Source organism: Petromyzon marinus, chromosome 19 (genome assembly GCF_048934315.1).
Source record: "Petromyzon marinus isolate PM22_M1 ecotype Great Lakes invasive population chromosome 19, UKy_Petmar_22M1.pri1.0, whole genome shotgun sequence".
NCBI lineage: Eukaryota > Metazoa > Chordata > Hyperoartia > Petromyzontiformes > Petromyzontidae > Petromyzon > Petromyzon marinus.
Genome location: NC_133685.1, coordinates 1,361,280 through 1,377,923, shown reverse-complemented (window position 1 = coordinate 1,377,923; position 16,644 = coordinate 1,361,280). Strand labels below are relative to the sequence as shown.

The following is a 16,644-nucleotide window of genomic DNA, read 5'->3' as shown; positions in this document are numbered from 1 at the left end:
TGACCAAGATTAATGACCCATTTAGTCCAAAAAAATAGACTATTGAAATTGCTTGCACAATTTGTGTTAATTACGCTTAAATAAAAACAAGTGGCAGGGGTAAAACATTTTACTCGTGCGTGTGACTGTATTCGAAATAAATGTGAAATTGCTGAACACTCAAAGTGTAATTTAAAGCGGTAACGTGAATAAGCCGTTCATTAATATTTTAGTACATGTTTGTCACGGCAAATATTACAAAGGAAGATCACCCGACCACTCCAGGGATGTCCACCGTATCTCTCTATGACCTCAAATTTATGTGTATGCTGCACATTCTAAGTATGTTTCAGGCTTAGCAATAATTGAAGAGTCATTTAGTCGTGATCCTTTTAAAACACTGCTATATGTTAATAGCATGTAACTAGCATGCGACTGCGTTAAACATTTACATTTGAAGCTGCATACGGATTAGCACGCGTGGCTACGTGCGGTGCAAAATAAGTTCCACGTACATACATGCGTACGACATCGTGCCTTTCAAACGTGATGACGGTGCAACGTGAATCTAAAAATATTAGGACATGCGTCTGTCATGGCATTTGGCTCCGAGTTACACATTTTGAAGACTTGCTGCAAGGACATGCGGGTTTTTTTCGCATCAATATAATTATCACTTGTTCACTTGTACTCATTGAGAATGGAGTACTGTCACGCCACACATTGCTCTGACCTTTATTGATCAATGACCAAGTCACGTGCTCAATCTCGCCAGACCTCCGATCCCAAGCAGGATTGAGGCTGTGTTATGGGCAGCGGAGGGTACTGCAGGAAATCCACTGTTTTGCTGTACTTGCTCCCATCTCTTTGCTCCATACCTTCAACCAACCGCACCGACCAGCAAAATAAAGTTTGCTCGAACCACCCCTACGGTACGCGGTGAAACCTTCAATCCATCGGAGGATTTGCAAAATGGAACATTCATGCACTGGGCTGCTACAAAGCGCTAAGCTTTGGTCATGTGATGTGTTTCCACAGGGCAGCCACTTTGATCAGTATGAGGAAGGCCACCTGGACCTGGAACAGGCCTCCTTGGACAAGCCCATAGAAGCGGTAAGAGCTACTCCTGAGTGAGCGTTTTGGGTGCCCAGTCACCATTAGCGGCAGCACACGGTAAAGTGTCTACCAGCCGAGGTAATATACGTTACAGCCACCGTACACCGATGCATGACGTGCTGACATTTGGCACGCTGCTTCTTCCCGTATATCGTTCGCGATTGGATGAAATCGTTGCGTAGAATGTTCAATTTTTTTATTTGTACTTCCGCCACCTTTGATAATTACTTAAATATTCTGTTGGTCACATTCGATGTGCGAGTGTTTTTTGTTGATTAAATGCGTACATTTTTTTTACCTGTGTTAAGCTTCCCGTGGGCTGACGGTATCGAAGCTAATAACGTCCATTGAATAGTTCAGTTGTTCGAGACTCATTTAAATACATTCTACGTGAATATGTTTTCGCTACAGCTAATTACTATAACAGTCTTAATAATAATGAAAATAACAGTTATTGAATTAGACAAAATGTTTGTTTTTCTTTTAATCTGCAGTGGATCAAAAAATCCGTATAAAATAATTTCTTTCTGTAAGTATTTAACATCTGCATGTCATATGAAGTATCATTTAAAGGTGTGTGATTTGGTATAATCTGTGTATTAAGCTCTCGCTGTGTGTGCTTGAGACGATGTGTGTGTGCTATTGAACAATGCGGCACGGTGTTTTAGCGTGGGCTGGGGAGGAGGGGAGAGTTGGTTTGGAAAATCTGTCCATCCTCTGCCTTCAGATTTCTCTGCAGTTTAACCAATGGTTGGGCAGCTTGTGTCACTTGTAGGTTCGTACAGCCTGCTTTGCCTCTCTTCCTTAGTCAAGTCTCAGATTTTTGAGCATCGCAGACATTTGCTTGAACTTTACCTGCATGCTATTCGGTTGCATGTGTGTCTCTGTGCGTTTTGTGCTTCTCGCGTCTTGGATTTCCTCTAGAGCGGCAATGCAGAAATCAACTCAATTAAAAACACTGGCCTCGCCGTTGGCAGTTGCGTAATATTTACAGCAGTCTAAATTAACATCACGTTTCTGCATCGCTGTGTTGAGCTGTTTGTGTCGGTCGTGAGTTGGCTTTATTTTTAAATATATAGTGTAGTGATTTATACATGCTTCGGACATGTAAGTTGAATTCATGGAACAATTTTTTTAATTAACCGGAACACACAACAAACGTGTGCTGAACAATTACAAATATGCTTTTTTTTTCCCCACCCCAAGCAATGTAACGCAAGTAAGTTTGAGAGATAAAGAAAGTGAAATCCTTAATGCGTTTTGCAATCCATGAATTCAAGAGCAGTTTATCACACAAAGGAGAAGGTCAGGTCCCTTATTCAGGCCTCAGCCCTTTTGTCATCAATTCTGTAGCACTGCCACTTGCTGTTTGTTATCGCCTGCTCATCCAATGGCTGTTTGGTTCATCTGGCTTTCATTACCGTTTGACGTAAATAGTGTTGAGTGTGCTGACTGGAAACTGAATGGCCAGAAGTCCTATCTAAAAGTCTTCTCTGAAAGCATGAATTAATCACGTCCAGCAGCAATCAAGTAACCGGGTGTGGCGAGCGCGTGTACTTATTGTTGTGTTGCCGGGGCCCCCTCCTCATTCCTGCTTTAAACCGAAAACAAACCCGTCAATGATGTGCCCACCTGCATTGCATTTCTTTAGTTTTCTTAACGTGTCACCTTGTATTGTTAGTCACCTACAAGAGTTTTTTGTAGAATGCAGAAGTACCCAGTATTTCAACCACAGTTTCTTAATTTCTGTTACATTTTAACTGTTTTTTTGACAGCCCAAATTTTTAAAGCAAGGTTCGTATTGAAATGCTTTAAGTCCCCTTGCACCGCTTCTAAAATGGCATTTGCTTCATTTTCTTTATTCTTTTCATTTCCCCCTCCCTCATCTAAAACCCAAAGAGAAATTTATTCATTATGTTACCAAACCCACGGTGGATAGTGGCTGCTCAGCAGAGTCTTGCAAATTAACTCGGATACTCTGGTTGAGAAATATCCAGTTTCACACGTGTCCGTAACTCTCAACCTGAATGCTTCATTCTACTCCGTGTGTTTCGTGTCGTTTATGTGTAATTTTATTTACTTATAATCTAGAACTTGCTGAGGACCCACCTACGGTGACTGCTCAGGCATAAAAAAAGTGTTTGTTTACCCCATTCATTTTGTATTTTCCCGCACTAACAGCTTCTGCTTTGAGAGCCTGTCAGTTTTGCTTGCTCAGCTTTTTAAAACAGTTGGTGTACGAATTGTGTATTTGTCCAGTAAGCGTAATTCTTAATCTTCACATGGTGTGCTAACATCCAGTGTTTATTTTATATCCTGCTAACACCTCGTGTCCCCCGTTGATCAATGTTGCCTGCATGTCATATGTTGATCCCAATCAGTTTTATTTCCTGAGTTTTGGCAGTGGCTTTGTTTGGGCTCTTCTGATGGGGCAGTTACTTGCACTTATTAATCGTGAACAACAAATGCTTTCTGCACACTAGTAATGAGCTTTTTATTTCTGGTTAAACAAAAACAAAAATATCTCTATTTTAAGCTGCTTTTAGGTAGTGTGTAACACTTGGATCAAAAGGGCTGCAAATACTGCTTTCAGGTCAATATGTTTTGCAGGCATTTTATGCAAGGACTTTAAAATCTTTGTTTTGTTTGTCTTAAAGAAACACGTACTGTATAAATTACATCGTGATTGGGCCTGTCATCATTTGTAAGCTTATTATGAACTTTGAACAGCGTACTTGCTTTTTTGAACGTCAAAAGACGGCGGTGTGTAATGTAATGGAACGTGTCGCCCTGCATACGGAGCACAGCCATGCAAGTGTGGTCATGCAAAGTGGTCTGAAAGCATTTTTGCCAACGCAGTAGCGCGCAGTTGGTTGCTGCACGTGGTTAACGCATCTGCTCGCCTGGAATAGGTGTTATGGGAGGCCTCTCTGTTTTGTTCGCCTCTCACAGGATAACATCGGCCACCGGCTGCTGCAGAAGCATGGGTGGAAGGAGGGCAAGGGCCTTGGGAAGAACCTGCACGGTGAGTCACTGCTGCAGGCGTCCGTCGTCGGTTTTAAGGTCCTGATTTCCACACCAGAGTGTATTCAATTAATATGAATAAACAATATCATATTCGTTGCAATTGATATTCCACGAAGCTGCTGTTCAATGGGGTTGACTAACGTTTGTCGTATGTCTGTTTTAATATTGAGATTTTTATTTCATCAATAGAAATACCCACCACAATGTATGGAGCAGCATGCAATAATAGTTTACAGGGACTGAAATAGGAGCTGAGGCTGACTCTAAACTTAACCCCTAAGCACGCTGCTTAAGCCTGCCCAGGCCTTCTAAGGGAGGGCGTGCAAGGTTTGGTCATTGGAAGTGAATGAATAGCACTTACATTAACCATTCACTTTTAAATGTCCAAGTGTAGTCTTCCGGGTTCGGCAGCGTGTTGAGCTTATGTTCTCTCAGTTTCTCACCACTTGAATCTGCGGGAATCTTCAGGAATACGATGGCCGCAGTCAGAGCCGTCCATAGGGGGTCCGAGGCCCGGGGCAAATCCCACCGTGTAGGCCTCCCGACGCCTTCAAACTTAACCGGAAGCGTTACATCTGACACCACCGTGACATCGAAGCGCGGGACCCCCCACAGCGTGGGGCACGGGGCTGTTGACCCGATTCGCCGTACCCTAGGGACGGCTCTGGCCCACGGTAGTGCTTGGCGGAAGATGGAGAGGAGAAAGGCTCAGCACGTGGCCTAACCCAGAAAGGCCACACTTGGATTACGAGTGGCTGCGAAAACCTGCGTGCACTTTGAACTCTTGTGAGTGCACTAAAACACGGGCCAACGGATTTTGCATCTACAGTTACGGTTTTAACGGGCTCCGGTGAAACATTTGAAGAAAAAAAATTCTCCCCTTTGCAGTGTGCAGACTTACTTTTAAAAAAAACAATCGTATGTAACTTAGGACAATAACTACTTTCGTATAAAATGACTGCGTGTTTTAATTAGATGTGCTCTCATAAAGCGTGTCGCTCTATTGTAAGAAACCAGAGGATTTGCAGGGAGAAGGCAGGTGCAGGGGAGGGTAAATGCCTGCTTGAGCAGCTGTTCCTTGCCCTGCCTTTGTGAAGCCAGACACGTCCACGGCTGCTTCAAAGTTGTTCACTTGGTTTGTTGCAGTTAAGGTCTGCAGAGTGAATTTACTCTGTTGTGAAGTAAAAAAAAAACTAAAGTAATTCATTTACGTAGACAGGAAGTACAGGGCACACACCGTTCAACGCGTTGTTGTCTGTCGTAGCAGAATAAGGACACAAAAACGGTTTAATTGGTCGAACAGCAAAATGGAAAAACCACGAGAAGGCGATCGACAACATCGTACAATGTGAACACCAGGCCGATTCTTTCCTCCAGTGATGGAGGAGGCAGTAAGCTCCCACCTCACCAATTCCTAACCGGCTGCCTCCAAGGAAAAGTGTTTGATGTTTATTCATCAATATTGTAGTTTTGACAACAGGTGAGCCTTTGTCTCCTCAGCCAGCAGGGGGCAATGTTCACTCACGCTTTGTTATCAATTGTCTGAAACAAAAAAACACTTAACCGTAGTAGTCCAGCGTACGTACGTAAAGGAGAAGTTCATTTGCAAGAGCTGAACCAACGGAACAACTCTTATGTGTTTGCATTTTTGTGGCCGTTTCATTTGGTAAGGACGTTCACAGACGGGCTACCATTCATATAATGCTTTGGCAGTGTCTCCACCAGTCGATGTTGCATCCTTGGAATATTACCCGATCACCTAACGTCACCATTGGCTTTCTTTTTGTTTTTATGTAAGACTGCCACGGTTAGTTCATTCTAACTAGTGCTTTCATTCTTTTTGCAGCAGAGTGAGCCTGGAAGTGTTGGTTGATGGTAAATTTGATCGTTTTGCTGCCCAAAATATATTTTTTTGCACATATCATGGCCACAAACATAGTGGACACTATCGTTCGTTAAGCACAAATTACTATAAATTTGTGTCTCCCATTTTTCCTTCCATGAGTCCAATGCTACCGTATGTGTGTGTGTGAGTGTGTGCTTTTATAGAAAGTAATTTCTAATTGAAAGCTGACTTGTTTAGATCCCGTGATCTAAAATGCTATTTAAAAGCAGGTAATTGCTTCGGGGCTTGGGATCTAATGTTTTCCGTACTCTGATGTTTCGTTTCAAAAGCATTACATTTTTGATTTTGTCCACTAATGTTTGTCTTTTTCACAAAAGCTGTCAAATATTTACTCTGTCAGATTGTCTTTTCAAAAGGAGTTTACTAGACTAATGCTCTGACTTTGCTTTTCATATTGTCGGGGCCAAGGGCATGCAGGAGACTTGTTGTCAATTTGTGAAAATACCACAACACTTTGAGAAAAAGACAAACTTTTGTTTGCTTTGGGTTATCATTAAACAATACAGCTGGATGACTAACACGTTTTACACCGTTTAGTTTTCCTACATTCTCAACGTTTAACTTTTACAGGAAGGAGAGACCCGATCCCGATTATCATCAAGAATGACTACATGGGCATGGGCCGGCTGGAGATGGAGGTGAGAATTGGATTTGTCGCCAATCTGGTTGCGTTGTGTAACAAATATAATGTGTCACGGGTGTGAAACATTGTGCCACCCAATCATAAACAGGTTGGCCTTCACATCTGCTAAACATAAATTGTTCCATTAAACATTCTTTTTTGTTAAAATGATTTCAACTACTTAATAGATTGCGGAACATATATTCTGGTGAATTACATTGCGGTGGTTGTGTGCTGATCATTGCTTTCTAAAACTATCAATCATTTATAAACATGTGTAACCCATTTAACTGCCTGTAGTGTAAAGGGGGGGGCGGGTAAGGGAATGCAACAACAAAACAATATTCATCATGGTCATAATAATATCGATTGGACAATCACGTTAGGATGGCCAATGCTAATGTGGAGGAGCTGTAATTAGACATCACCTTGGTGTAATGGGTGCTCTTTCACTATCAGCTCTTGCTGTTAAAATTACCAAATCATTACTGAGCATTCTAGTGCGGCGGGAGTGTTGAAAACCGTTCATTCTGAACAAGCCGAGTTAAACTTTTATTTTACATTGAGAAAATATCATTAAAGTCAAATTATTTGTGTTCATTTTCGCCAAACCGTAAGTACCTAGTGCTGGACTATGTACATTTACAATGTAAAGTGTTTTTTTTTTACATTATCTTGAAACTTTTGGAAATCCGCCTAATCATTTGTCTCACATTTGCAAACAAGTTTAACGTGTTCCCTTGAAAATCCAATTCTCAAAGTGCAATCCAGAGCCGTGAACCGACTGTTTAGTAATTGTGTTCCCTTGAAATCCTAGTGAAATTTTACACCGCCTGCTGTTAATGGTTTTTGTGAAAGCATTTAACAGTTAAAACATTATAGCAGTGAGCACACAGTGGAATGTAAACGTTATGTAATGGTAAATATAAGCCATATGTCCGTGTGCCTAAGGAATAATGCGTTTAAGCAGCATATATATTACCTCCATTGACGTGGATCATAAACATGAAAACTTAAAACGAAAGTGGAACAAAGAGCCGAAAAGTACCCGGATAAGCGTGAGGGGGAATACATTTCAGTTTACACTGCGACAGAAAGAGGAGCACATCGGTCAGCGAGCAAACGCAAATTATAGACATCATATTGCCTGTTCGGTAAAGCAGCTGGACTTGAGAAACCACCCCAATAGCAGAGGAGTGATGGGCGGTGGTCAAGGCTGGTGACGGAGCGGCAGCCGAAGGAGAGAACATCCCCGAAGGGAATGGTCACCGTGGAGACGGAGCAATGAGATATGGAGGTCGTGTGCAGGACCCAAATGGGTGCTTCCATCACGAGGGCATGAGGGATGTCGTCAACTCGTAAATATGCCTTGATCTAGCAGTGCAGAGAGCGTGGCTGATGGGTATGATAACGATTGACATTGGTTCAGATGTGCACGGGCACAAGCGCTCATTTCTGATGAAAATACTGCTGCGGAGGGGAAGTCGGGCAGAGGGCATTCATTCGTGCGTATTATACATTTTTCAGAGGTTTTTGTTTTTTTACCAAAATAAATTGTGTATTTTAGTGAAGTGGAAAAAAGTGCGGCGTTTTGATGAAATTGAACTGGCGTGTAAAGGAGTGTAATCGACGTGAAGGTGGTTTCCTCGTGAGGTCAGGGGTCAGCCGAGGTTGGCAGTTAATGCAAGAGGTCATGAGCAGCGACCCGATCTTGTGGGTTGTTTGAGCAGTCCCAGGAAAAGAAGCCGCAGCACATTTATTTATTTACGCAAGCCTTTTATTCCAATTAGAGTTGATGGTACAGAGGGCTGAGGCTGGATAGTGCTTGCATGCGGGGTCATTATACCGTACGTAAAATGAGTGCTATTGGTTTCTGTAAGTCTACATCATAAACGGTAAAGGGTAGTGCAGCAGTATCAATTGTTGTACTGCACTGTGCTCCCATGTCTATGCTGCACTGGCCAGTACTGTCAAATAACCCCCATCCAGTAGAGGATTGCCAGCTGAATATGGTTACGTGTGTCATCGGCTAAAATAATGAGATAAATGATGAAAAAGCACTGTAGCTTCATGTAAAAATGAACATTGGACAAGATTGATTTCTCAGAAACTTAAAATCAACAGATAGCCAAAGCACAACGATAATATTGTAATATTCAAATAATACATTTCAAAATCGTTAAAGGCTGTTTGGAAGATTCAAGATACGTAAGAAAGTCTGTCATCCATCAGTCGATTAACACAACGTGCTTCACATTTACAAACTATAACTGATCTAACAAAAACAACATTGTCATCTATCCCTGGTAGTCCATGAATCCAGATCAGATATTTCACTTGTCTGTACCACTGGACTTGGCATGACTTTAGTCCTTCCATGTTGCTTATATGGCCAATAACATTGATTTCAGTGATAACGATTTGAAATCCCTTGAGTTGTTGTACAATTCACTCTTATTTGCCGTATACATATATTTGCACGACTAACGTACCTCAAGTGGTACCGATTTTTGCTCTGGACCACGGACTATTAGCAGCAATGATTGTGGAATCTCCACTGATGCCCTGGCTGTCAACGCTGCTCTCATGCCCGTCCTTGGCAGTCTTTGTCAGCTGTTGTGCCAGCTCATCAGTCCACGTGGTCATAGTCGTCATCCACCTGAGATCGTGGGTCATCCTTGCGCAACGAATAGTACGGTTGCAGATATGAGATCGTGCCCCTGCAATTGTGGGTAACTCCTTGCCACGTCTGTGCAGATGGATTTTGCTGAGGAGGTCACGGAGCGGCGTCGGGTGATGGAGATCGAAAAGGAAGACACCGACGAACTGAGACAGAAGTACAAGGTATGGCGGCAGTGACGCATCGCTAAGCACTTGCTCCTTTGCGTTTTAAACGAAACCCCATGCCACTACTCTGTAGGATGTTCGCGGTCGTGCATGTGCAGCTCTCTGATGTGTTTTCGGGTTGTACTGAATGGAGCGGCTCGAGGGAGAGCTCCATTACGTTCCTGAAGAAGCTCCCACCATGCGGAGCGAAACGTCGGACACCCCAACCAACGCACGATACAACCCAAAAAGCACCGGAGAGCTGTACCCCCCACGCTCTTTGCGCTGCAGTTTATTTCCTAGTCAACGCGGTGGAACCTCTACGGAAGTTTCTTCAGCACAGCCTCTGTAAAAACACTGGTAAAATGTATGCAATGCAGGATCTTGGGTATCTCTCAAACTAGGAGGCTTTTCATCTCTTTCACCTACGGTGATGTGCACACCTTCACTCATCACCACCTCTTGGATGCATCCTCACTCACCCGCTCGTATCCAGTGGGCACGATTGCCCGTGCAGCACGGCGTGACGTTGCTGCGCTTTGCTTTCAGTTCACTTTCGTCCGTTACCCACCATGTGTTACGTTTGTGGAGCGCAATGGAACGTCGTCGAGCGTTGCATCTCAAGAGATGTGCCAAATAGCATGCGAAGTTAAAGTGTAATGTTTAGGTTTGCCACAGTTTATTATGTTCTATTAAAGCCCAGAACCCATTTAGCCTGTCTTAAGCCAGTTTGCCCGATTGATGGTAACTGTTCCATCGGCTAATTATCTATGGCCAATCAGGAGAGCTATAAAATTGCAGGAAATGCCATAAAACACATTTGTTGTTTTTGGCAAGTGCTAAAATAACCCATAATTGTACATTTATAAAATATTGGCTCGTATATGATTTCATTTAAAGTGACGAAAATGATAAATGGATGAAAGAATGCCCTATATATCTTTTCAGTATTATACACTGATTGTAATTTACAATATTTTTCAATGGGTAATCTGTTGGACAATGATGCAGGTAAGTGATAATTCATCCCTTTTTTAATTTATTTTCGACGTGCACTTAAAGTGCCTCGTACATCACACCATCTGCTGCCCCGCAAAACTCCGTAATGGTTGGATCAGGACATTCTTTCCAACGCGGTAAGTATCACCCCCACCGCCACGGCCTGCCAAAAGGATGCAGGAGTAAACACAGCGGAGAGGGAGAGAGAGAAGCACAATAACAAGGGAGATGGTGGCAGTTAAAATGCCACGCTCGCTCAGTGGGTGGTTTTAATGTGTGGTGCCTCAATGAAGTTCTCCTGATTATTGCATTAATCCAACGGACAGCTTCTCTAATATGAGATGCGCGTGTGCGAATTGTCTACATTGGGTGGCACGCGAGCGGCGTGGTGCTTGCAAATTAGACCTTGGGTTTCAACTCGAGCCGTCGTCCGCTGCGCAGCACTACCAATGTATTCCTGCAGCTGCGAGCGCGTGTCGTTCGGCACGAGCTTCGGGACGTTTCGCTTCCCGGAGAAGCTCCAAGGATACGCGGAGAGCGAAACGTCGGGCGTGGCGCCGAACGAGGCGCGGCCGAGGCCGGATCACGGGACATGAGCAGAGCGCCACAAACGTCTATGCTCTTTTCGCCGCTTAGCGAGCCACCTTGGCTGTCCACAGCTTGATTGCCTCAAAGATTTCTCATTTCAGTCGCGTGAAAAATAGGGGATCAGTCAAACATAGGAGCGGGGGTTTATTCATTAAAGATGAAATGTATGTATGACTTTGGCAGTTTATTTCAGAAGCAGTGTTTCTTCTTCATGTAGGGAATGTAAATACACTTTAGGAAAAAAAACTGCAGCGTTGATTGCAGTATGCTTGCCCTCATGGCATTGCAAAGGGCAGCGTTGTTTTGAGGGAACTTATGCCAAATATATTGTCTTGGTATAGAGCGTAGTATCGTGAAGTTTGATTTAATATTTTTTGCTCACCACAGATGTTTGAAAAGGCGTTATGTGACCTATATTATGCAGCCAGTGCAAATGACTTAATTACATAATCGTCCTTTGGGAGCATGCTACAGCTGTCACATTTATGTATTTTACGTTAAATTGTCATGCGTCGCGATTAAAAGATGAATTCAAGTGGAGAGTGTTAAAAACCTTTGGCACCCCCGTTTCCATTTTCGGTACCTTTATGTTCCATCCTCAACTCTGGCACACGTATCACTCTATCCAATAACAGTACCCTTTTTTATTATCAAAGTGATGAGTTAAAAGCACGAGCATTTAAAAATGGTCCATTACTTGTGCGCTCCTGTGCTGGAGTGCTGTCATGAGAAAAGTACAAATAGCTGCCACAAAATGAAAAATGCACGAATACAGCGGCCGGCGAGAGTCCTCTATCACCCCTGGACTCCTGCTGTCTTTATTTGAGTCCCTTGAACAGGCTCCAAACGTGCGAGTGACGCGTGACGGATGATTCACGTGTGGGAAGCGACGCTTTGATCTTTGGGACCAGTGCAGGTCGGCATTCCGTGCGTGGCAGAACGTCATTCCGCAAAAGCCCTGCCAACATTGTAATTGGTTCATTGGTGCGCCGATATGGACGCTCATTATGTACACTAAAAACAAATGAATTCTTCACGCCATTTTTATCAATCCATTGCTGGATGAAGGCCTCCTCATGCCGTGTCGCTCAAGAGTTATACACCGTATTACACCGTATTTGACCACACCGGTCTTTGCTGGTTGGTGAATTGGTTTGAGGGGCAGGGTCCAGTTCAGAGGTCACTCGCCACTGATGGTAGTAGTGGCTGGGAATTGAACTCCAGTTACCAGGTCCATGGTGTGGTGTGCTAACCATCGTGTCGCTGCTCCACGCCACTACGCGTATCAGCGTTCATTACATGGCTTTACGTTATAAATTTGTACCCAACACTCATAAGTGTAAATATAAAAGTTTTATCTGCAGGAAAACTCCTGTAATTTGTTAATGGAGAATGAGCCGGTATTGTATGAGACAGCAGACTGTGAGCTCAATTTACATTGATCTGCAAGATCTATTGTACGTCTTAAGTGTAGCTTAATAATCATACGTCATGCCTTCGTCAAACATTAATCTAAGTGAAATTTACAGTAAATGCCTCTCGTTGCTGAAAACCCAGCGTCCGTGGGACTTCCAGATCTTCAATTATTCATGTCACTTTAGAAATCGACTTAGAATTATAAAGGTGCTTCTCAATTTATGAATATATATCACAGCATTGCAAGGCCACTGATGTACGGACCCCAAAGACACTGGGGGATCTGAAACGTGTGTGGATGCCCTGGAAAAAGAGCACCCTTGCCACCATAGATAGTCAACAGTGGGCAGTGCTGTACTCAACAACGTGCATAATGCCAGTGGAGTGGCAAGTGAAATCGAGAGGAGGCCTCTGCGTCGAGTGTGTTTATGATGCCGGGGGGGCAGTGGAGCGAGCGTGCAGCCACCAAACCGATTTGCTGAAATGCAGAAATTGGATGTGGCAATTGCTTCTCGGTCTCGAATGAAATGATTGATTTTCTTCATCTTGTCTCAATATTAAGTTCCCCATGATGTAGTTAGCTATAGATTTAATTTGTTGCGTGGTAATAGTTTATGTATTTTTTTACAATATGTAAATAGCCTCTGCAGCTTGTGGATGGTTACACCTTGTGATTGTTGCGATGACGCAGGTGTGGCAGCCTGCTGTTTATATAAATAAAAATGTACATTCAGCAGTTGAAATCGCAGCGTTTCAAATTGCCCTAGGTCTCATTTTTGTCACGTTGTGGTGCTGACTGCTAAAAATACACTTGCAAGATTCAAATCCAGTCTAACACGTCCGTGAGTTTCTGCTCAAATGGGCATTGAGGCAGTGGTCATCTCCTGATTACAGCCCTGAGCCAGTTGTGAAAATTCCGCATTCATATGGTGGGGGGGAGTCTATACTTAGGACCACCTCTGTTGACTTTTCACGAGTGGTATGTAATTGATTGACCCCAGAGGTATGATGGGCGGATTCAACCCCTAATCAAGGTGAACTTGCAGCCTTCAGTTGTGAAGCGATCTCTTACCACTCAGCCACATGGCCAGTTTTCCTTTTACATGTAACATTTTGATTAAAATATGAGCGTACAGACTCTCAAACATTCATTGAAATGAAACGATATTACAGTGTCACGCTGAACCACAAGCACGTGACTGGACTATGGCTTGACGTGTCCTGTACCCATTGTTCTACGTTGTGTTCCCTTATCACCATCATCATTTCGGTTGTTAACTGCATTGTTCCACCGTTGTCTTTGCTCGAACCTCCACGTGACCAGAGACATGACTCTGGAAACGTTTCGCCACTTGTTGTTATTTGGGTTCCGCTCCCTACAAGGTCATTCATAACCTTATCAGAATACGTTGTCACAAGAGCCTGCAATCTCGAACCACAATCTGCTTACTCTCGCGTGTACCTTTTCTGGTTTTCTGACTTCACGCGACCTTGAGAACTCCTCCGTGTGATTTTCTGGAGATATGTTCCAACGTCCAGCACCAGAGTTGCTCGCTCTGAATTATTGCACTAAGTGGTGTGCCCTGTGATCGATGGCGAAAGTCATCAGTGTGATGTATCGGCCGTTGATTTGCGTTCCACAAAATGCAAGGATTTTGAAGGCTTTCTTCACAGTTGATTTTCGATCTTGCAGTTGCTCAGGATGCCACTTCGTATGTCACCGTTTGCCACTTCTGATGATTGAATTACTGCTATGTAAACATGAGCTGCTTACCGAGTCTCAAATTTCTCAAAATTCTTGGCTTCTTAATTAAATTTATCCATGTGTTTTCCGTGTCATTATTGTCCCTGCCCTATATCTGTTGCTTCAATGATTCATATTTAACGGTTTGAATTTGTCACTGTTTTCAAACGCTGTTTGATTTAAAGACATCCCACCGTGTAATCGTTGACATTCATTTTTGAAATTAATTATTTAGTTTGGCTTTGCCTTTATAATTAAACCATTAATAAAAAAAAATAGAATAAGCCTGACATCCTAAAAGCAAGTGACTGAAAAGTCCAGGTAACTAATGACTACAGGCAACCCACATTTAACCTCATAATTAAATTATCAGCTGCAGTGCATCAGGATTGCGTATATATGCGCTCCGTCCAATTGACGGTGTTAGATTAGCTTTGACCCAGGGACTAACAGGTCGGTCATACACGATGTACCCTCCAAACAAGGAAACTTTAAAAATAACATTAGGGTGCAAAGCTTAGTGCATAATTTGTAAGAAGCATAGGGAGCACATGTCTAAGTGAATTACCGTTGTAGTACTGCACGCAAGCTAAAGTCTTTGTGTATATATAGAATTAATTATCAGGCATTGGGCAGTCGCGTTGTATTGGTAGGAAAAATAAACAAACCTCGACTATATTGCATTACTTTAAAGAGCATAAAAACATGGCTGTGCATATAATCTGTGAAAATAGGAATCGCCGTTATTGCTTTGGGTTAGAACGAGGCGGGAATGTGCTTTGTTTGAGAAATGTAGTTTTTGGTTTACCTAATTATCATTTCCGACATCATTCCACTGCTCCGACTTCGGTACACGAGTTTTTAATTTGCGATGCCGTCACATTGCGCGTGTGGCATCGCGACGGAACCCAATCTGGTGTGTAGCCCAATTATTATTACCCGTCTTTGAAAATGACTGATTACTGCTGTGCTGCTCCCTTGAATTACCGTGATGATTGTGAGCACTTCATTTATTTGAAACATAATATATTATACGCTGCTCTCCTGGGGCTGCCAAGTGAGCCCTCGTGTCAGCTGTGTTCATTTAAAACCTTCGCCGCCAAATGTATTTCGTGAAGGGGCTGTAGAATGTAGCCGCCGCCTTCCCGGTGCCTTCAAACAAGCAGCGAAAAACATATATTACGCTGCGTTTCTTGTGTTTAAAGATAGTGTTCATCATTCTTGACAGTGGGGAAATAGGTGTGCCAAAAGAATAATGCTTAGAAAATTCATCCTGCCTCGAGAACTACTTAAAATCCCCCAGTCCCCGAGCGTTGATTTCTAGTTTTATGTTTCGCTTGTTGGCAGTTTAACATTTTCCTGTTAATTCCTGTCTTCCGCGTTTCACTGCATTTTGATCTTGCGAATGGGACACACCTCAAAACATTTCCGGAGCAAATATGCCAATTCTTCTGAGAAGCTCCGTCGCCCATATGCCCATCTTTGGATTACCAACGTTGATTAAAGTCTTTCCCACTGACATTTCATTAAAGTCTTTGCTCGCTAGCCATTAGGCGCAAGGCTGGCTGTGACTTAACAGAAAGACCTATAAGTGTCTATTTTATGGCCCTTTCATCGTCATGGCAGCTCTGCTGAGGATGGCCAGGATGCGTTTTTAACTCGCATGTTTATGTGACCAATGCAGAATTGAACGCTAATGAGCGCGTGCTTCCCGTATCTGTAGCAAATACAATTTACAACAAGTTTTTCTATATTCTGTGATCTGCACAAACAAAGCGTTGAGCTTGCACCTACGAATGGTGGTTTGCTATGTAAACAGCATTCACGGACCGAGTGTGAACATACCAAACATTCTTTTATACACTGCCACCACTGTGCGTTTCATTTTTTAATCCTCACCACTGCCATTTCAAAAGGACTATCTGGGTACATGCCAGACACTACAGTTTCTCATTTAATAAGCAATGTTCCCTTGACTGAATTATTGTAACAAGCTTAGTGCCATATCTCACAGGTATAGTTTTACCCACATTCTTCGCTGGTTTGTGCTTGTAGACCTGCTTTGCATGGAAGGAATGTCACTTCGTAAGCAGTCGACCGTGGTTTCTAAACTTGCCATCTTGTGCCTCGGAACCGGGTGTTCTGAAAGACGTGGACTCAAGGGAGCATCGTGCGTGCAGGCGGGCGTGCGTGTGTGTGTGTGCGTGCCAGTCTTCTGCCCATGATAGAAACTGCAACAATGCAGGCTTGAAATTAAGAAACTTTTTAGTTTATTTTTAAATTCAGAGGTCACCGCTTTGATTCCATTTTCCGGTGTGGCAGTTGAAACGAGAAGCGAATTTCATTAAAACCGCTGACCAGTGTTCACGGGTAAACCACACCGCAGGTCACGTGTCTCGTCGTAGTGTGGGTCGTTCCACC

At 43.2% G+C, this 16,644-nt stretch overlaps 1 protein-coding gene across 2 annotated transcripts in view; it reads left to right on the top strand.

Annotated features, from left to right (window-relative positions):
• Positions 1-16,644, top strand: part of GPATCH8 (G-patch domain containing 8) — an 88,613-nt gene that overhangs the window by 2,325 nt on the left and 69,644 nt on the right. The window contains exons 2-5 of one of the 2 annotated variants that reach the window (XM_032957326.2): positions 1,018-1,092; positions 4,048-4,120; positions 6,599-6,666; positions 9,408-9,494. In XM_032957326.2, the coding sequence (XP_032813217.2) occupies positions 1,018-1,092; positions 4,048-4,120; positions 6,599-6,666; positions 9,408-9,494 (303 nt within the window). Of the gene's footprint in view, positions 1-1,017; positions 1,093-2,895; positions 4,121-5,968; positions 5,998-6,598; positions 6,667-9,407; positions 9,495-16,644 lie in introns of those variants that run through there. The other variant, XM_032957334.2, reaches the window with a different exon arrangement.